At 33.6% G+C, this 20,372-nt stretch overlaps 5 protein-coding genes across 5 annotated transcripts; all 5 read right to left on the bottom strand.

Annotated features, from left to right (window-relative positions):
- Nucleotides 1–846: 846 nt before the first annotated feature.
- On the bottom strand, nt 847–7,281 carry LOC107992669 (uncharacterized). Its single transcript, XM_017048689.2, has 11 exons — nt 6,523–7,281; nt 6,038–6,290; nt 5,257–5,360; nt 4,782–5,108; nt 4,279–4,554; nt 3,923–3,976; nt 2,869–3,069; nt 2,353–2,605; nt 1,831–1,934; nt 1,379–1,705; nt 847–1,161 (listed from the first exon to the last, which is right to left on the bottom strand). Exons 1-11 carry the CDS (start codon nt 6,715–6,717, stop codon nt 859–861), a joined length of 2,397 nt encoding a protein of 798 aa, XP_016904178.2. The 5' UTR covers nt 6,718–7,281; the 3' UTR covers nt 847–858.
- A 132-nt stretch (nt 7,282–7,413) lies between these two features.
- LOC107992679 (odorant receptor Or2-like) lies at nt 7,414–10,699 on the bottom strand. Its single transcript, XM_062083184.1, has 7 exons — nt 10,349–10,699; nt 9,699–9,951; nt 9,456–9,559; nt 8,866–9,195; nt 8,426–8,701; nt 8,243–8,318; nt 7,414–7,847 (listed from the first exon to the last, which is right to left on the bottom strand). Exons 1-6 carry the CDS (start codon nt 10,568–10,570, stop codon nt 8,256–8,258), a joined length of 1,248 nt encoding a protein of 415 aa, XP_061939168.1. The 5' UTR covers nt 10,571–10,699; the 3' UTR covers nt 7,414–7,847; nt 8,243–8,255.
- A 488-nt stretch (nt 10,700–11,187) lies between these two features.
- Nucleotides 11,188–14,541, bottom strand: LOC107992650 (odorant receptor 13a-like). Its single transcript, XM_028664251.2, has 6 exons — nt 13,688–14,541; nt 13,179–13,431; nt 13,004–13,107; nt 12,617–12,934; nt 12,218–12,493; nt 11,188–11,353 (listed from the first exon to the last, which is right to left on the bottom strand). Exons 1-6 carry the CDS (start codon nt 13,880–13,882, stop codon nt 11,285–11,287), a joined length of 1,215 nt encoding a protein of 404 aa, XP_028520052.2. The 5' UTR covers nt 13,883–14,541; the 3' UTR covers nt 11,188–11,284.
- A 130-nt stretch (nt 14,542–14,671) lies between these two features.
- LOC133667045 (odorant receptor 13a-like) lies at nt 14,672–16,908 on the bottom strand. Its single transcript, XM_062082737.1, has 6 exons — nt 16,714–16,908; nt 16,302–16,554; nt 16,117–16,220; nt 15,712–16,029; nt 15,118–15,393; nt 14,672–14,888 (listed from the first exon to the last, which is right to left on the bottom strand). The coding sequence occupies exons 1-6, from the start codon at nt 16,906–16,908 to the stop codon at nt 14,826–14,828; spliced, it is 1,209 nt and encodes a 402-aa protein (XP_061938721.1). The 3' UTR covers nt 14,672–14,825.
- Nucleotides 16,909–17,561: 653 nt separating this feature from the next.
- LOC133667088 (odorant receptor 30a-like) lies at nt 17,562–19,896 on the bottom strand. Its single transcript, XM_062083192.1, has 6 exons — nt 19,535–19,896; nt 19,155–19,407; nt 18,937–19,040; nt 18,329–18,646; nt 17,973–18,248; nt 17,562–17,746 (listed from the first exon to the last, which is right to left on the bottom strand). The coding sequence occupies exons 1-6, from the start codon at nt 19,727–19,729 to the stop codon at nt 17,684–17,686; spliced, it is 1,209 nt and encodes a 402-aa protein (XP_061939176.1). The 5' UTR covers nt 19,730–19,896; the 3' UTR covers nt 17,562–17,683.
- Nucleotides 19,897–20,372: the final 476 nt, after the last annotated feature.

Raw genomic sequence — 20,372 nt, 5'->3', positions numbered from 1 at the left:
ATAATTGGTAATTAAACAAATAAATTTGATCTTTGTTTAATTGATTGATTAGGATTAGATTTTTGTTCCATACTTTTTTGACATATAACCGAATATTTTTTATTTATATTCTTAAAGAAAATATGTGCATACAAATTCGCAGTTTAAAAGTGCTTATTATTTTATGATAATTAAAATGATCAATAAAACAATGTTATTTATTATTTCAAAAAATTATCCATCTTTATTTTATTCTTTCGTTTAATGGGCCTGAATGTGCAACATTTGATTCGGGACACTTTGTGTTAATGAAAATGTTGTTTGAAAAACGAGCTGTTATTAATTATAACCCATTTGCGTTTTCTATGCGATTATTTAGCAACGTGAAATACGATACAGCAGTGCTCAAAATCTAAAATATAAAATAACAAACTTGAACATTTAACAAAACAAATCAATATCTTAAGATTCTGCACTGATATTCATATAATGATATTTTATACAATTCTTAGTCATGTTCTCCATAAATTTAAGAATAGAGAATTAATAATCAATTAATAATCAAAGTTTAATTCTTAAATTAAAATTTTTGATTAACAGCATAGAAGAATATTCACTATTCTTTTATCACAATAAACTTTTGTATATTTTGCATTATCACAAGAAATTAACAGTTATGGATACAAAACAAAAAAATACACAATATGAAAAGTATTAATTCGCAAAATTTAAAAATCACCATTCTATATTGAATCCACGTTTCATAATTTTATAAATCACGATTACAATTTTCATATGACCGATAATCGATTGTCATTTTAAATTATCATTAAACGATATCGCATCCAAGTTATAAGTCTCTTCGATTGTGCCAAAATTCTATACGTATACTTGGATCATACTTGCCTTAGTATATGTTTCCAACGATACGGGGAAAAATCCATTCGCGGTCAGATAACAAACACGCCTGGATCTCGTAATCACCATTATCAGATCTCTTCGAAGCATTCTCCCAAATTTGTCCATCGGCATAATCATCCACAGTGCCGAATAAGCTCCTATAGCAACGTTGTCACTGTGCTCCATTACGCCGTTGCAGCTGTAGGTGACCATAAATAATAAAAACATGGAGCCATTTAACATAAAGACAAAAATGGAGCGTCTGGCAAGAGAAGCGGTGGCCTGGAAGAGAAGAAAAAAATCAAAGTATATTCAAATTGTATAATTCAAGGAGCAACAATAATTAATTATGACTAATAATTACGCACAATATAATATTTCCTTCTCTTTAATTAAAATTCAAACTAGTTAGATTTTATTTTCAAATTTTACTACATATTACTTGTATTCCTTTTAATTATTTTAAGAGATTATGGATTTAAAAATAAAAGTAACTAACCACCAACACTTGATATCCGAATAGGCAAATTAATACGCTGAATACCAACACTTGTCCAAGCGTGATCATGGTGTACACGTTCTCGAGATTTTCATGATAATCGATCAATGCCTGATGATGTCGGACGCATTCCTTAAATTGCTCGTAAAATTTGTGCATCTGTTTTGTTAATGTCGACTCCTTTTCGCGTATCTCGTGCTTCGTGTCGCACAGTTTCGTAAGCCTGTACTGAAGTATGCGAAATTGGCCTGCCAAGTGTACGGCCATGATGCAGAAAATATTGTCGAAACAAAAGCTGGAGATTCCAATGTAATACAAAGATATTGCCTGTAAAATAATTAATCGCAAGATTGTGTATTTATTTTATTAAAGAAAGGAATATTTTAGAAATTTAATAACATTTTAGAAGAATTTATTTTTATTTATATGTGAAATGAATGAGTTTAAATTACTTGGATAAAAAATATTATTTCGTAAAAAGGTGTCCTTGTTAGTGGCAGATTTATCCATATATTGAACGGAAGCATTCTGTCGGATTCATTGTTTCCACTTTGTGCTGCAACAAATGTATAAATTGTTTTTTTTCTGTAAAATGGAATATCTTTTCCCAAGATCAAAATAAATACAAAAATTGATATATAAAAATTTCGATTGTGGCTCATTTATTAAATTAGAAGCAATTTTAATTTGTGTCTGATTCTAGTTCTGTCTCGTTTTATTTCAATTTCTTATAATTTAATAATAAATCAGCCTCGATCAATATTATACAATCGATATTTTTGTATACTCTTATATTTTGAAAGATGCTTTAAAGATCATTATCATTAAATATATATAAAAGTTTATTAAATTTTGAATTTATTTTAAATTAATGAGAATTGTTCAACAAAATATTCTCATATCTAGTTGTTTATTTTTAATTGTTATATGCAAAACATAAATAATTTCAATCAATAGTTAATTACTCAACCTACCAATGAACGGTGTCATTAGATAGGATATTATGGCGCATATGGCAATAGTGGTAACAGAGGAGATGAAAAAAATGCAAATTTTCTTGCAATCATCCAAAATTTCTTTCTCGTGATAATCGTAGTTGACGTTCCAAAAATTTTCTTGCATGTTCACGATTAAATTCAAAAATTTTCCTTTATATATTATTATGTTGCATATCTTGACTAAACTTATTATCAAAGTTATGTTATTCGTCACAACATAAAGAATATCCTGTAACGAATTATTTACGTAACGATCATTACGTTGAATCATTCAAACGATTTAAATATTATTCTCTTTCTTTTTAATCATTCTTGCTGAATTCTTGAAATATTAATTATCAATATTATTCAAAATCACTAATAATTTTTTTTTTCTTACAAATTTTCTCTCTCTAAAATTATTCTTATTTAGATTCTGCTTCAAAGCAAATATTAATTCCTCGTAATCCATTTTTTAAAAGATACAACGAAAATACAATTGAACATACTCACGCCGTTGTACAACAATGTGAAGTACAAATCTCTAGTATTGATCACTATACCAAGCAACAACATCCAAACCGTGCAGATGAGCAACATTCTCATCCGACGTTGCTCACTGGGATCACGAGATATCCATACCCCAATGTTCTTCAAGAAAAATGTCGACAAGTTAATCGATATATCCAACCGGTATTCCGCTTGCATGGCGACTGATCAACGCGTCACTCTTGTATCAAGCGTATATAAGTCGCGATAATAATTAATAAGTTTTGCTGATAACTTGTCGATTCCTTTTGCCTCCATCGTATTTGTATTTTCACTATTTCTCTATTTTTCTTTTTTCCCTCTCTTTTACGGTAACATTCCAAATGATACGAAGTCAAGAAAAATGATTGTCACCTTTTCTGATGTATTATTAACGTGGCATAACTCTGTAATGTGTATAACTGTTGGTGTGGCTTTTCGAATCTATAATCGTAAGATGTTCGACATCGTTCAGATTTTAGAGGTGGATGGAATGGAATTGGTGTTCTTTGTTTTAATGCAAAGTGGATGTAATAATGGCTGAAAATTTAATTATTTCTTCGTGTCTTTTTTGGAAGAAAATGTGAGTAATAATTTTGTTGACGATTCATGTAATTTTAATTTTTTTGATATTTCGTGAAGGACAATATGAGATATTTGAAAATGGAATAGAAAGAATAAAGATAATAGTCGTAATCGATCGACATATTTAATTATTAGTTAAAGAAATAAATTTAATAATTATTAAATCGATACGTTTATTTCTGGAAAAATAAAAAATTACAGAACACAAAAAAATCTTTATTTAAAGGACTGATTCGAATTAAGTATGCTTTCTGTAATGTTCTCATAATTTTATGTATTTGCATACAAATTCATGATTTAATAATAAATATTTATTATTTCATTATAATGATCGATATAATAAAAATTATTCGTTATTTCGAAAAAATTATCTTTGTTTTATTTATTTTTAATAAATTTAAATGTACACTCGACATTTTGTACCAATTCTTGAGTCGCTTTCAATATGTTATGCATTATCCACGTGATTGCTTAATAATGTGAAATACGATACCGCAGTACTTAAGATCTGTAAAATATATAATTTATTATGTATAATATATAATTTATACCAGCGATTCTTAAACTGTGATTCTTTTAATAGACACAATAAGTAAGTTTTTTAAAATAATAAATAAACATTAAAAGAAGTTAATTAAAGATCCAAAGAAATATATGTAATTGTAAAAATTACTTTTTCATCTCATCGAGCTTAAGAATGCTGAATCCATATTCCGTTTTTAATATAATTATCACAATCAATATACGTTGTGTGACAACGAAATGACTTTACGTGATACGAAAATGTGTCGTTCGTCCAATTATATCTACCTTTGTGTAAGTTTCCAAAGATATAGGGAAAAATCCGTTCGCTGTCAGGCAACAAACTCGTCTGGATCGCATAATCACCATTATCAGATCTTTTCGAAGCATTTTCCCAAATTTCTCCATCGGCATGATCGTCCACAGTGCCGAGTACGTCCCTACAGCGACGTTGTCACTTTGTTCCATCACGCCGTTGCAACTGAACGTGAACATGAACAATAAAAACATGGCGCCCATTAAAAGGAAGATGAAAATGGAGCGTCTCGCTAGAGAAGCGGTAGCCTAAGAGAAAGAAATGATCGTAGATGGAGCATATAAAATTTGGGATCTAAATCTTTTTCGGAAGAAAATTCGAATATGAATATCAGATTCTTTGTTATTTCGATTTTTTAATTTTTCACAAGTATCTTTTACAATTATAATTTCTATGGATGTGATATAATTGTTCATATCTCTTCTTTTGCAATTATTCAAGTAATTAATATTTGAGATAAATTTATGATACAAACCAGTAACACTTGGTACCCGAACAGGCAAATTATTATACTGAATAATAACACTTGACCAAGCATAATCGTAGTGTACACATTCTCAAGTTTTTGGTGATAATCGATCAGTGCCTGATGACGTCGAACGTATTCTTTAAATTTCTCGTGAAATTTGTGCATTCGTTCTTCCAATATCGAATTCTTTTTGTGTATCTCATTATCCATATCACAGAGTTTCATAAATCTGTACCGAAGTATGCGAAATTGTCCAGCTAAATGCGTGGCCATGATGCAGAAAACAGCGTCGAAGCAAAAATTGGAGATTCCAATGTAATACAGACACATTGCCTGTAAAAAAGTATCTCCTTTGTTCCATGAAAATAAAACAAGAAAATCCGCCTGCATATTTATTTCATTGCATTTTCATGAAAGCAACCTATTCATTTTGAATAAAAAAATATTTTGAAAGAAAATAACGACATTAAATTCGAATTACTTGTACGAGAAATGTTATTTCGTAGTAAGGCGTCCTTGATAATGGCATATCTAGCCACATATTGAACGGAAGCATTCTCTCGGATTCATTGTTCCCACTTCGTACTGTAACAAATATACAAACTGTTTCCTTTCTTCTGTAAAAAAATTCTTGCGAGTCAAAACAATTAAAAGTATGTAACAAATTTCGTTTTGACTTATTCGTTAATTTATAAACGATATAATAAGTTTCTGTTAGATGAAATAAAAGAGATATCGTTTAAAGTGAGATAACTGGTGAGAGATTCTTTTTCTCACTCTTGGATCTTTCATTCGATCCTTGTTGAAGAAGAGAACAGAAGTAATTGGGAAGTAATGGAAGAAGTAATTGGGTTTCATGAAGCGAAGAAGAAGTTTTGCAGGTCTGATTTAAATTTAATCAATTTTTATTTTAATTTTCGATTCGTAAAATATGTCTGTTTTAATCTCTAAAATGTATTAAATGTTCAATTTACATAAAAGCTATTTGTCTTTGTATTCGTGTCATTAAATTTCGAATTTCCCATTATATTTGCAGTTGTTTTATTTGGTTAGGAAAATATTAATATCGGTGTATTTTATTATTTTAACTCGTAAAATCAAATTTCGAAAGATTTAGAACGGTATTTTCAATATATAATAAAGATATAAATAATGAAATTATTTTCAACGAATAATATGAACTGAAAAAAGAAATGTCGCAATATTGTTGTCTCTTTAAAATTTATTAATCAAACATAATTTTAATTAATTATTTTACCTACTTGCGAATGGTGTCATCAGATAGGATATCATGGCGCATGTACCAATAGTGGTAATGGAGGAAACGAAAAAAATGCAAGTTTTTCTGCAATCGTCCAAAATTTCTTTTTCGTGACAATCGTAGTTAACGTTCCAAAAATTTTGTTGCATGTACACGATTAGATTCAAAAATTTTCCTTTATACAATAATATGACATATATTTTGATTAAACCGATTACCATGGTTATATTATTCGTCAGAGCGTAAAGAACATCCTAAAATCAATCGTTCTTAAATGAATAATAAATTACGAGAAAGATTCATAACAAATCATTTCAAACAAATATTATTTTCTTCCAAGTATCGTTCAAAATCTTTTTCAATTCTCCCTTTTCAAAAAATCCTCAATTCTTCTTTCCTAAATTCTTAGAAAAATCAATATTCTTAATCGTAATCTAGAATTTATCAATAATTGTATAAAAAAAAAATACCAAGCAACATACTCACGCCGTTATACAAAAATGTGAAATACAAATCTCTGCCATTGATGATCATACCAAGCCACAAGATCCAAACTGTGTAGACGAGCAACATTCTCATCCGACGTTGCTCACAAGGATCGTCAGACATCCATAATCCGATGTTTTTCAAGAAAAATGTCGACAAGGTTATCGATATATCCAACTGGTTCTCCGATTGCATGGCGACTGATCAACGCGTCGTCGTGGGTGTCGTTCGTATCTTAGGCGTGGAACAACAGGTAGAAATACACGATAATAATTAATAGGCTGTCCCTTTTGTCTCCATCGTTCTTGTGTCTCCCTTATCGTGTGTTTCTCTCTTTTCGACTCGAGAATATCGCAACGATACGAAGTCAAGAGAAATGATTGTCACTCTTTCTGTTTTATTATTAACGTGGCGGTACAATATAAATTATTCTATGGATTATCAGTGGCACTTTTTCGAGGGTAAAGTGTATACGTCAGAGGTTAGTTACGTCGTAGGGATTTTATAGAAGGATGGTGTAAATATATGGAATAATATTTTTCTGTTGCAAAGATGAGATTTCTTCGTGTCTACGAAGTGAGTAACGTTTTATTGGCAATAATTTGTGATAATCATTATTCCAATTTAAAATTCTGATGAAATTTAAGGTAATTTTAAGGTAAATTGTTCAGTTGATTAATTAAACTAAAATGTTTTTCTGGAATCTGTAATCAAATATTTTATTATACAAGAAAAGATGTGTTGTGAAGAATAAAATAATAATATAAAATGTTCGTGTAAATATATTTATATTATTAGCACATTGAGAATTATTTTATAAAATGATTTACTGTTTCATAAAGGAGAGAAATATTTTGGAAATTTTATATACGAGGAATAAAAATATTTTGATAATTTTAACTCATCGAAATTTATTGATCAAATAATAATAATATAAATTTAAATTACTTGTATAAGAAACAGTATTTCGTAATTTTCGATACCGGCAAATCTGTCCATATATCGAACCAAAGCATTCCTTGTTTCCATTTCTAATTAATAAACATACAAACCGTTTGCTTTTGAAAAAACAAAGCATTTTTTGGGGGCCAAAATAATCACAAATACAAAAGTATTTATTTATTATTTATAAGCATCGAACGGTTGTATAATTTATTAAGAGATATATGTTAAAATAAAACAGAGATGGAGCAAACTTGTTCCACTTCCGTCTCGCTTCGCATAACGCAAGCCATTGACGCATGGCACTCTCCCTACTCCTCGATTTTTCCCACTACTCCGAGCGTTGTCCGCGCTTGTTCCAACGCTTTCAATTCAAAATAAACCTGGATCAGTTTTGCGTATCAGTTTTCGTATTTATTTTGATTTCTACGATTAATCTTTCAAAAGTTGATGCATATATAATTGCATTACGAATTTATATATTAACATTTGACATGTTAATTATATTTCATTATAAAATTAAATTTTCAAAGATTTATTAAAATGGTATCATCTTTAACAAAAATAATTAATCATTGAAATTAACTTCAATAAACGATGCAAATAAATATTGCTTTTAAATTTTAATGATTGCCATCTATTTATATATTATAGTTTACATCGATTCGTTTTTACATGGGATTGAAATTCAAAATTTAAATACAAATTTTACCGTTTGCTTCATGGAATATTATATCACATACAAATACAAGAATTTCTTTCTTTAAAATAGACTTACCTCGACTCTTCTATTAATCAATTTCTAAAGTACTTTGCCTTAATAATGTAAAATATGATATTGCAGTACTTAAAACCTGCGAACAAATCGAACGAATAAAAAGTTTCGAATCGCTTAATTTCTCTCTCGTCAATTAAACCCACCAAATTTCTCGATACCATTTTAAAGAAAGCTTTCACTCACCCTGGTGTACGTTTCCAGAGACACGACGAAGAATCCCCGGGCCGTTAGGCAGCAAGGCACGCCAGACCTCAGAATGACGAGTGTCAAGTCTTTGCGCATTGTTCGACCGCTTCCGCCCTCCGACAGCGATGGCCAAGGCCCGTCGTACACCGCCGAGGCCACGCTCGAGCTCTCTTGTATGATGCAGTCGCAGCTGTAGGTGAACATCAGTAATTGGCAAATACACGCTGCCAAATGGAAGCCGAAAATCAATCGCCTTCTAACGGGCGACTCTGACTGCAAAGGTAGTACGTGATCGTTAATTTTTTAACATGTCTTTTGAAATTTATATATACAAATATTTAATAGGAATGATAAGTTTGTATAATTAAATAAGAGGATTGTTTTTTTTTTCTGATAATGATTCGGGTGTTGGATATATTGATTTGTTAATCGCTCACCAAAAGTATTTGGTAGCCATCGAGGCATATTATCAAACTGAAGGTCAACACTTGCCAAAGAATGATCAAACTGAATACTTTTTCGAGTTTCTCGCAGTAACCTATGAGCGCCTGATGCTCGCGGATGTACTTCTTGAAAGCCTCGTAACACTTCTTGGCAAAGTAGGACGAGTTTATTATCCGTTTCTCGTTCTTCTCTTTCAACAAATCAACCATGTTGGTCATTTTGTATTGCAATATTTGAAACTGGCCGGCCAGTTGTAAATTCAAAACGCACAGCAAGTTGTCGAAACAGAAATAACCAACCCCGATGTGATACAAGGATAAAACCTGTAACGAATAATTTGATTCTTATATTTCTAAATTAAATATATAAATATAATTTTTTAATTTCCCTCAAGAATATTTTAACGATAGTTCCTAAACAATAACCATTTATCCGTTGAAATAAAATATTGAGAAAATATTATTGTAATAAATATTAATATCGTTATCAATGTATCTAATAATCAAAATGAAAAATCTGACCAAATATCGCGAATGTTGTTTCATGATAGGTCGATCATATATTAATATATCCGATTAAATACCTGTATCGTGAATATTATTTCATAATATGGCGACGCCGACAGCGGTAAATTGACCCACATATTGAACGGGAGTACCCTTTCCGATTGATTTTTCCCGATATTTTCTGAAATTGACGCGCGAATAATTTATTACAGCAAAGAATTGAAACGAAAGAAATATAATAAAATCATTATCTCATTTCCGAAAAAATTCCAAAGTATTTAAACAATTTCTTCGTCGAAACTTGAGATTAAATAACTCACCGACGAGCGGGCTGAGCACGTAACAAACGAGAGTCCCTTTCGTGGAAAATGTGAGAAAGCAAACAAAAATGATACATTGACGTCGACAGTTAGTGAAGATTTGCTGCTCGTGCTTGTCGTAATTATCCTTGTAGAAATTTTTCTCCGTATAGAAGATTAGGTAGAAAAAATCTTTTTTATTCAAAACTATCACGAATATCTTCAACAGGGGCATCGTTATGTATATGATGTTACATATATTAAAAAGACACGTCTGCAAGCAAAGGAAATGCGTCCTTGGAAAATTGAATTAAGAAGCTAAATAGTTGTAAATTAAAAATATATTTATACTCAATATTCTAAAGTTATTTAAAGTTTCAAAAGAATTTACAAATAAAACTACGTAAATATCGACAATTCCCAAAATTATCATTTTCTTTTTCTTAAACTACTTTTTGAAATAGTATTTAATTTAACGTTAATTTTAAATAAATTCGACAATATCATTCTCAACTCGTTCAACGACACCAATTGCATTTTTAAGAGGAGTACTCTTATTTTATTCTTATTAACACTGATCTCTCTCCTGTCACACGCATAAAACTATAAATTTAAGAATTTTACAACTGCAATTATCAACTCTCTTTCCACAAGTAATCCCTCTCACTCACGCTAAAATCGCCGAAGGAGTGGTAAAAATCCGTGAACTCTATCCACAGGGCGAACAGCATCGCCGCCACGGTGTAAATCAGGGCGAATTTCCTTGCGCGCCGCTCCCGCCTGTTCCTCGCCGTCCATAATCCGACGAGTTTCATGAAAGTCGCGGTCATGATCATGGATGCGTCGCCGCCGTTCATATCACGCCCCCCTGATGATCGACCGAGGCGGACCATTGGACTAGCGTGGACAGACGAGCGTGGAATCTTGGAAATATTTTCTGCATCAATTATTACGATATACCTTTGATCCGTCGACTTTTGTGCGCTGCAATCTTCGCAGCGTGTACTTTGTATTTATTTCGATACTTTACTTACCGTTCGTTAAATACACGGCGGGGCACAAGAGGGAGGGAATGAAGGAAGGGACGGTTTAATCCGTACAAAGGGGATTCTAATATTTCTCGTGGATCGCGGATCGATGCATTATGAATGGATCGGAATGGAAACTCGATGAGAAGTTTTAACGTGAAATCGGAACGCTTGTTAAGGGAAGTCGTTTTAGAAATTGTCGAGCAGGTTGTTAAATATGAAACGAGGAAAGGGGGGCTGTTGTGGCTTCGATAATACGCTTCCAGGTGATTTATAGACGGAGAGATGGTAGTCTAGATATTGGAGTTTTATTTCGTGACGCGGGGAAAATTTTAGAAAATTTTAAAAAGGTATGAGGAATAATAATAATGATGTGTATGTATATTTACGTAAGAATTAATTTTTCTTAACAACTTCTTGTTGATTCTGCATGATGTTGAGTAAGTGAATTTTATCTAACTTTTTTTTTTTTTTTTTGGTTAACGAAATTTTTCCTTTATTCCTTCTCGTTCAACGAATACAATTCGAAATTAAAATTAGGATTTTTAAATATATTCGAAAATAATGTAGTTTAGCCAGTTACGTTTTAACTGTGTTTTCGGATTGGTCTCTCAACAATGTGAAGTATGACATCGCGGTACTCAAAATCTGTAAAAATTAAACGCACATTTTTAAATTTCTATGTGTCATGAGGAAAATCTGATATAATAATAATAACAACTATCGCGTTTTCGTGCCAAAAATATTTGCATTGATACTCGACGATACGAGAATAAGAGAATTATTTATTTTTTTAACAAATTTGTATTAACAGCACGAAATATTATAGTTTATTAGCGATAAAATTTTACTTACTACCATTATTTACCGATTCATCGAATACTTTGTGCGTTTTATTTGTTAAAAGTATTTCAAATTTCAAATTTACGACACGTCGTAAATTACACATTCAATAATTTTATTTTCCATATAATGAAAAATTGTATATCACACAAGATCTGTGATTAATTTTAAGATACGATTATTTATTCCATCTATTATATAATTATAAACAAATTCTTGGAAAAATTGCTTTCAATATTTTCGTGAAAAAAAAAAAAAAAGAAAGCCACAAATCATATCAAGAATTATACATATCATATTAATTATTATCGTAGAGAATCGTTTGAGAGACTCTCAAATTTTTTTTCATAACGTTTCAACATGGCAAAGATTGAAATTGCAGTACTCAAAACCTAAGGGAAAAAGAAAAAAATTCTACTCAAAGCGCATTAAATTATTATTCGATACAAGTTTAAAATTAATATTATTATATCAGATTTAGAAATCCACTTTTAAAATTCTATTAATTTTAAAGAACAATAGTTTAATAAAGTAACTGATCAAATGAGTATAAACAGTGTATATTAATAAATTTTTATAAAAAGATACATATATTGCAAAATTTTAGAAAAATATTTTCTAAATTCGAAGAAGAGGCTTGGAAAGGTACGAACGAAATTGATCACTCACTCTGGTATACGTTTCGAGCGACACAGCGAAAAATCCGCACGCGGTAAGGCAACAGGGTGTCCTCGACCTTGTGATAACGAACATCAGATCTTTCCTCATCATTTTCCCGTATTTATCCATCGGCAGAAACGACCACGAGCAATTGTACGCGGCATCGGCTACATCCATGCTCTCCCTTATCAAGCAATCGCAACTGTACGTGAACATCAACAGTTGACAGATGCAACCAGTTATGTGAAACGCGAAAGTGACGCGTCTTCCGAAAGGGGTGTCTTCCTGGGAGAATTTTAAGGGGAATAAAGAAGAGCAACGGATTACCGAAATTGTGTCGATCATTTATGAAACAAGAGCGATGTATCGAGAAGTAGTAATGTATTTTGGAAGGATCGGAAAATATACCATGAGTATCAGATATCCATCGAGGCACATCAGCAAGCTGAAAAGTAACACCTGTCCAAATACTATTGAATTGAACACTTGTTCCAATTTTTTGCAATACTCGATAAGAGCTTGATGCTGTCGAATGTAAGCTTTCAGCTTCGAGTATTCGTGGAAACTGCGCACCGATTTTTCATCGCGCCTCTCCCGTTCTTCGTCGCAAGTATTGGCGAATCTGTACTGCAAGATACGAAACTGGCCGGCAGTGTGCAGATTCAAAATGCACAAGAGGCTGTCGAAGCAGTGGTAGCACACGCACACGTGATACACGAATACGACCTGTGCATGAAGATACGATCGTTTCATTTATCTTGAAACCTGAATGATCGAGTGAATAGTTGTATATACCTGTACAACGAACATTACTTCAAAATACGGGGTGATTGATAACGGCAACTCGAGCCACATGTTGAACGGAAGTATTCTGTCCGATTCGTTCCTTCCGCGATTCACTGCGAACCAATTTTTTATTTTTATCGACAATTCTACTTTTCCTCTTCTAAACGACGAAGTGCACGTTTACCCAGAATCGGCCTCAATATGAAACCCAAAACCGTCCCCTGGGCGAAGAAGGTGAAGACGAAGACGAGGTAGTTGCAAGTACGTTGACACTTGTTCATTATCAATTTCTCGCTCGTGTCGTAGTTCGAGTGCCAAAAATTCGTTTTCGCGTAACGAATTATGCCAACCAGCTCCTCGTTGTATATAAACGATGTTAACAGTTTGATCAAAACCAGAGACATGGTTATAATGTTGCACGTCACATAAATCGAGTCCTGTAATTCAAATATTTTGTCAAAAAAAGAACATGCTCGATAATCTCTAATAATAATCCCCCTTTGCAATTAAGACATTTCAAAGTTCTGCGAACTTTTATCTTTTTCTTTTCCTTGTTCGAACTGTACGAGCAATTTTCTTTTTCAAAATTTGTAAATTATTGGTTCAAGTAAATTTGCATCTGGAGAGGCGTATCGAAACGATGCGTCTTTTATTTGCTTTTTTGAGAAGTTGAAAGAAGAAATTTTAACTCACGCTGAAATTTCCCCAAGAGAAGTACAAATCCCTGGCCTCGGTCGTCGCAGCGAAGAGTATCGCGAACAGCGTGTAACTCATGGTGACGTTCCTTCGTCGTTCCTCCACGTAATTACTCGAGGTCCAAAATCCAGCGATTTTCATGTAAAAAGCAGTAACGGTGATTGACAGATCTCTCGCCTCCTTCGATTTCATCTCGAATGTTTAATGACAGAGTCGTTCGATCCCTTATTTCAATCCTACCAAGAGTGATTGACGTCTCATCGATCCAATGATCACTGCCCTCGCCTTTCATCCATCTCGTCATTTTCTTTTTCACTCTTGCTTTTCGAATGTCATTGTAATTGCCATCCTCGGCGCGAAAAGAGATCGATGAATTATGCATTATGAATCTAGAGAATATGGAAACACTATAGGTGATAGTTTAGTGGATTTCGAGGAATGTTGCGCACTGTAATTCTCGCGAGTATACGCTTGTTGAAGAATGATTTAAAATTCCGTTGCTTTAACATCGTGCGAACAATGTAATAAATTCTTGATGAAAAAACGTATTAATTGCGTGGTGTTTTCGGAATTGATATTTGCAAACATTTCAAGCGAGTTTCTTTTCATTGAATGGAATTGTTTAAAAGAGTTATTATTTGGGAATTTTCATTTTATTTATTTAATTACTTTTATCAATTCGATAATCGAGCAGTTATTGAAACGAAAAGATATTACGTTCGAGGTTTACTGCGATATGAACTTTATTATACTCATAGTTGCTGGTTATAAATGTTTGATTGAAGAATAACAAACTCAATTGTATTACTACTGCTATAAATCATCAGTCTTGCTATCTCGATGAATTGGGTGACCATCATAAAAAGAGGTAAATAAACATGAGAATAGATAAAGATAGTGTAGCAATAATAAAATGGTTAAATTATTATTATTAGAACACTTCAAGGCTTTTCTTTTAATTTTAATAATTTAAATTTTCAGTGAGAATCCTGATGGCCACCTAATAATTAAGTCTCTATAAATTGTCGTTAATTACAATAATTTTCATATTAGATTTAATCGTGCCATCTTATCCAGAAAGAAACAGGGGTTGATAATTGCACAAATTTTTCTGTCATTAATCACGCAAATTTCGTTACACATTTTCTAGGCTCGATTGCTTCAGCAGGGTAAAATACGACATTGCCGTACTGAGAACCTGTAAAAGATTAAGAATTATTTTACGAGAAATATTTTACGATTAATCAAAGAATGAAAATAAATTTTAAACGTTACAGTGCGTATAATATTTACAACACGTTAAATGTATTTTTGGAAAATTAATTCTAAAAAAATTTCGAATCGAGATGTTCAAAGCAAATATTCTTGTTTCGATTCTTGTTAGAATCCTTTTTCCAAAGATTTTTACAACAAACGAGAGGAATTACCGCGGTCGAAGTTTCCAGAGAAACGGGGAAAAATTTGCCGGCCGTCAAACAACAAACTTTTTGCGATCTCATTATGACGATCATCAGGTTTTTTCGTACGAGAATGCCAGCCTTGCTCATCGGCAGATTTACCCAAGGCCCTGAGAACACCGCATTGCCCACGTTCACGCTTTGTCGTATCAAATTGTCGCAGCTGTACGTGAAGATTAAAAGTTGAAAGAAGGTGCCGCCCAAATTCAGTACTAAACTGGCTTTCTTCGAAGCTGGGGTGTCCGCCTGTACGAGATGAGATTAATAATATTTATCATCATAATGAGAAGATGAATCAAGCACAAAATTTGTCGTTCAAACTGGCTCTCTTTGATGTCCACGCACAGAAATGTGATGTACGACCAGTAGATTTCTGTTATTACAACAAGAACATATTTTGTTTTCTTGGAAAGGAGATAAATTGAAACATAGAGTAAAATTTGATCGATACGACGAATCGTTATTACTTGAATAACCAAGTAGATCTTACTTCTTTAAATAATTATACGTTTAAAAAGATATTCCAAGTTGCGGTAAAACGATATTGAAAATTGGCATACGAACAAGAAACAATTGAAATCCGACGAGGCACATCACCACGGCAAGAAACATTACTTGGCCGAGCACCATCACGGTGAATATATTTTCCAATCTTTGGCAATACTCGATGAGCGTTTGGTGTTGCTCCACGCAGTCCTTCAACCTTTCGTAGCAACAGTTCTCGTAAACTGGTAATCTCGATGTCTCATCCCTGATCGCGTTCTCCAGATTCTTCAATCTGTGTTGCAGTATGCGAAATTGGCCGGCCACGTGAAGATTCACGATGCACAACAGATTGTCGAAACAGATGTAACACGTGGCCACGTGATACACGCAAAGTATCTGTATAAAAGGTTAATCAATTTCTCAACAAATTAATCGATGATTAAAAAGGTATAGCATTATTGTTACAATGATTGTAATTTATACTTGCACAATGAAGAGTAGTTCAAAGTAAGGCGACAATCCTACGGGGAAGTCGATCCACAAATTGAACGGCAATGCTCTGTCAGACTCATTTTTCCCTATATTTTCTGAAAAGTAAAAACACGTTTTGTTACTATCATCTTTCTTCGAGCTACGCACAAAGATGTTTCAAAATATTATCCAGATACCTATGAGCGGAGTGATCATGTAGCCAGCGCAAGTACCCTGGGCACAGAAGATGATAAGGACGACGGAAAAGTTGCATATTTTCTTGCACCCAGTGATAATTAATAATTCTTGGGGGTCGTTGTAGAAACGCCAAAAATTCTTCTGAGTGAATGCGATCAAGTCGAAGAACTCTATCTTGTGCGCGTACAGGACGCTGATTTTCAACAGTACGATCGCCACGTACAAAATATTGCAACAGATAAAAACGCTATTCTGAAATCATATTCGGAAATGAAGTATAAAATCCGAGAAATCTACTTTCGAATAATAATTTTCTCGAGAGAATTTTTAACGTGACGTTTATTAATTGATTAATTCGCGGTACAAATTCGAATATTCCCCAATTTGCAAACTTATTCTCTCGAAACTCACGGAAAAATTTCCCCACGAGTAATATATATCCCTGAACGCGATGCATATGCTGATAAATAGAGTTGCAACGGTGTAGATCAACGCGAAATCTCTGCGTCGTTGCTCGTTCCGGTCCGCGGCCAACCACAAACCCACGATTTTCATCAGGAAACTGGTCCAAATTATCGAGACGTCTCTGCCCTGGGATCGTCGCATCGTTGCGGATCAATCGAAACGAGCCTTTTCCTTTTTCCTTTCAACCTTGCTTTCGATTTTTAACGAGACGTCACGCATTTGTTTGATACTTTGACGTGTCGATCTTCTTTCGAGAGATGCCTACAATCACCCCCGCCTTCTCGCACATTACTTATCCACTGCGGCTGCATTATTCATGATTCGGGAGGGAAACCCTCCCCTCCAGGCGACGATGAACGCAGGGAGGGAATTGCCTTTATCAGTCGCTCATCTTGTGTCCCGAGGGATGGACTTTGTTGAATTTTTGAGAACGTTGAAAAGTTTTCGAAGGGAGTTTGTTTCTTAAGGAGGAGTAATAATAATAATAATAATATAGATTTGATCTGGAGAGTTGTGCTGCTTCGACGAGGAAATTTTTATTAAAAAAAAGTCGAGAGGTTTTTAACGATTCGATTTTCATCCTCGAAGAGGAAAAGTTTCGAAGAAAGGACGATCTTTCGAATGAAATTGAAAAAATGTCGAGAGGAAAAGAAAAGTTGAAAACCAGTGGAAAATTAAATCTGTATCGGTTTGAAAGGAGCACAAAAGAAAAAAGGGGAAATTTAATAATTTTTTAGTAATTGGACGATTTATTTGAAAGGATTAGAAAAGTCGTCGAATTAACATTACGTGTGCCCCATGCGATATTCGAATCATATTTTATTCTTCATCTAAGAAATACAAACGCTAAAAGCACTAAAGTTTCTTAGCTAATATTAAAAAAATGTTCATTTTATATAAATTTTGTCCAACTTATTCAATTCGTTTTCATGGACGATTCCCTCATTAAGGTGAAGTACGACATTGTGGAACTCAGAAGCTACAAGAATAAATTTAAATATTACCAAAAATTCTAAACTCGTCAAAAAATGTGTCGAAAATATCAAAATTGTTTCACCAAACTACTCTTAATACTCCATTCTCTTAATTTCCTCAATATAAATCGTTTCCAAAATTATTAAAAAAAATTATTTCGTAGTTTTATACCACATCGTGCAACGAGATATTTTTGATATTTCGAAGAAAGAGAGGAGGAGATTGCGTACCGCGGTAGACGTTTCCAAAGACATCGGAAAGAAGCCACCTGCGGTGAGATAGCACGGCCGCATGGACTTCATCATTATTATCCTTATATCTTTTCGCAGCATTCTTCCAGTCTCGTTCATTGGCAACGTCGTCCACCAGCCCGAATACGTCGCCAACCCGACGTTTCCGCTTTCTTCGGTCAGATTGTGGCAAATGTACGTGAAGAAAATTATATGGATGAAACTAGCGATCATGTGACAAAGGAAGATGAGCCTTTTCAACGTGGGTATGTCTGCCTGTACGCACGAAAATTATTTAAAATTAATTAACACGCGAATGTTGAACGTATTCGTGGGAAAGAAGGTAGAAATATTACCAAAAGTATCTCGTACGTGTCGAAGCACATCAGCAAGCTGAACACCACCACGTGGCTGAGGATCGGAAACGTGAAAACCTGCTCGAGTTTATTGCAAAATTCGATCAACGACTGATGCCTTCGAATGCACTTTTTCAAAGCTACGTGGCACCCCCTCGTGTAAGCCGTGACGTTCGTCGTTTGCTCGTCGATGACAGACCAGATCCTCGATATTTCTCGCTGCATCATGCGAAATTGGTAGAGGGCGTGCAGGTTCAGTATGCATAGGAAAAAGTCGCTGCATACGTACGCGATCCCAATTTGTTCTACGGCCAATAACTGTGCGAAATGTATATAATTCATTAAACAATTGTATATTTGAATACAGAATATTGCTCTAATCGAACATTCTGCGCACTATGCCTTCGTATACAATGCAAATACACATTATTTTCTTATGGCAGCGATGGGAATTTAATCTAAATTCTTTCGATGGAAAAGAAATTGAAATTTGCATTTCTCATGTTGTACATCCGAACAGTTATTTATCGTACTTGCTGACATTTCGAAATCGAAGAAAGAAAAAGAAAAAAGTAATTATTTAAAATGAAAAAAGAAATACAAAGTACCTGGATGACGAACATTATTTCGTAATACGGTGTCACGCTCAGAGGAAGATCGACCCACATTTTGAAGGGAAGTATCCTATCCGATTTATTCTTCCCAATATTTTCTGAAACGTAATTTTCCTATTCCTATTTACTATTCTTTGTCCACGTATTTATTTTTCTCAACTTTTTTTCTCCGGGAAATGGACGATTCGATTCACAATTATGAATCGACTTACCATAAACCGGTGTAATTATGTAGAAAGCCAACGAGGATTGACTGATCATGCTCACAACTATGATCCACACTCTGCAAAATTTCTGACACTTTCCGAAAAGTATCTTCTCGTCGTCGTCGTAATCGAAACGCCAGAAATGTTTCTGGGCGTATGAAACTATGCGCGAGAATTCGACTCTGAAGAAGCTTAGTACGAAACACTTGAATAACCCCAATAATATGCACATTATGTTACAAGTCAGAAATACGCAATGCTGAAAAAGATAATTCTCAATATCTCATAAAAATTATTCCAAAAAAATAATTTCGTATTTAAACAAACTAAAATATATCGAATTAAATAACCCCCTCGATATCTCAACTTTATAAATAAAGACTCACAGCCAAATTATCCAAATTGTGATAAATATCCACCACGTTCACGTATATACCGTAAATCAGGGTAACGAGCGTGTAGAACGCAGCAAACTTCCTTTGACGTTCCTCAGCGTTGTTTCCGATCACCCATACGCCAGCCGATTTCAACAGGAACTGCGACACTTTGAGGGACACGTCGGTGTACTTTTCCTTCTGCATGATTCGTCTTCTTTTATTTTTTCTTTTTTTTTCCTTTCAATTTCAAACTACTTTTCAAATCACACAACCCTTGTCGATGGGGGTCGAAAGAGAGAGAAAAATCGTGGGACCGATTCAAAGTGACATCACTTTGATCTATCGAGACACTCGATCATTTCGTGTCTTCCTTAAAGCGAAACTTTGGCGTGAAATAGAAATGATATGGGTGGACGGAGTCGAAATACAAGATGTATCGTTGTATTATGCATGGCGCAAAAAGGGGCCAAAGTGATTGTCACATCCTGAATGTACAACCGGCAATTTTCCGCGTATCGATTATTTTTGGCGTATCATTCTCGATAGTGGACATATATGTGTTATAGAGAGAAGCAATTCGTGCGCGTGCAGAGGTGTCATCGAAGGTTTCGTTCCATAAAGATTTTCAGATATTATTTCTTATCGTAGCGCGGCAGTAATACGTGTCGGTAATTAAAAAATTCTATGATCGTTTCAAGGATTTGTATTATTCGATAAATTTTTCATTCGCACAATTACGTTATATTCGTGCAAAATATTTTGTTTCAGGAATACTGCGTAGTAATACTCGGGATAACTGGTTGTTGGATGAGAGAAGACACGAAAATTATGGAAACGAATATTTATA

Source organism: Apis cerana, linkage group LG12 (assembly GCF_029169275.1).
Source record: "Apis cerana isolate GH-2021 linkage group LG12, AcerK_1.0, whole genome shotgun sequence".
Lineage (NCBI taxonomy): Eukaryota > Metazoa > Arthropoda > Insecta > Hymenoptera > Apidae > Apis > Apis cerana.
Note: the sequence above shows the minus strand (reverse complement) of the source record. Positions and strands in the feature narration are given on the sequence as shown.

What these genes read in the sequence shown, in the direction of transcription:
- LOC107992669 (XM_017048689.2), bottom strand. Translation starts at nt 6,717, where the DNA reads ATGCAATCGGAGAACCAGTTGGATATATCGATAACCTTGTCGACATTT. An exon ending in TCACATTGTTGTACAACGGC is followed by an intron (nt 2,606 to 2,868) that starts GTGAGTATGTTC and finishes AATTCGTTACAG; the next exon opens with GATATTCTTTATGTTGTGAC. An exon ending in AAATAATATTTTTTATCCAA is followed by an intron (nt 1,706 to 1,830) that starts GTAATTTAAACT and finishes ATTATTTTACAG; the next exon opens with GCAATATCTTTGTATTACAT.
- LOC107992679 (XM_062083184.1), bottom strand. Translation starts at nt 10,570, where the DNA reads ATGGTCCGCCTCGGTCGATCATCAGGGGGGCGTGATATGAACGGCGGC. An exon ending in CGTGCTCAGCCCGCTCGTCG is followed by an intron (nt 9,560 to 9,698) that starts GTGAGTTATTTA and finishes CGTCAATTTCAG; the next exon opens with AAAATATCGGGAAAAATCAA. An exon ending in CTCTGGAAACGTACACCAGG is followed by an intron (nt 8,319 to 8,425) that starts GTGAGTGAAAGC and finishes ATTTGTTCGCAG; the next exon opens with GTTTTAAGTACTGCAATATC.
- LOC107992650 (XM_028664251.2), bottom strand. Translation starts at nt 13,882, where the DNA reads ATGAAATCGAAGGAGGCGAGAGATCTGTCAATCACCGTTACTGCTTTT. An exon ending in CATATTGAGGCCGATTCTGG is followed by an intron (nt 13,108 to 13,178) that starts GTAAACGTGCAC and finishes ATTGGTTCGCAG; the next exon opens with TGAATCGCGGAAGGAACGAA. An exon ending in AAGTAATGTTCGTTGTACAG is followed by an intron (nt 12,935 to 13,003) that starts GTATATACAACT and finishes CTTCATGCACAG; the next exon opens with GTCGTATTCGTGTATCACGT.
- LOC133667045 (XM_062082737.1), bottom strand. Translation starts at nt 16,908, where the DNA reads ATGCGACGATCCCAGGGCAGAGACGTCTCGATAATTTGGACCAGTTTC. An exon ending in CATGATCACTCCGCTCATAG is followed by an intron (nt 16,221 to 16,301) that starts GTATCTGGATAA and finishes TTTACTTTTCAG; the next exon opens with AAAATATAGGGAAAAATGAG. An exon ending in AACTACTCTTCATTGTGCAA is followed by an intron (nt 16,030 to 16,116) that starts GTATAAATTACA and finishes CCTTTTATACAG; the next exon opens with ATACTTTGCGTGTATCACGT.
- LOC133667088 (XM_062083192.1), bottom strand. Translation starts at nt 19,729, where the DNA reads ATGCAGAAGGAAAAGTACACCGACGTGTCCCTCAAAGTGTCGCAGTTC. An exon ending in ACAATTTGGATAATTTGGCT is followed by an intron (nt 19,408 to 19,534) that starts GTGAGTCTTTAT and finishes TATCTTTTTCAG; the next exon opens with CATTGCGTATTTCTGACTTG. An exon ending in CTTTGGAAACGTCTACCGCG is followed by an intron (nt 17,747 to 17,972) that starts GTACGCAATCTC and finishes TTATTCTTGTAG; the next exon opens with CTTCTGAGTTCCACAATGTC.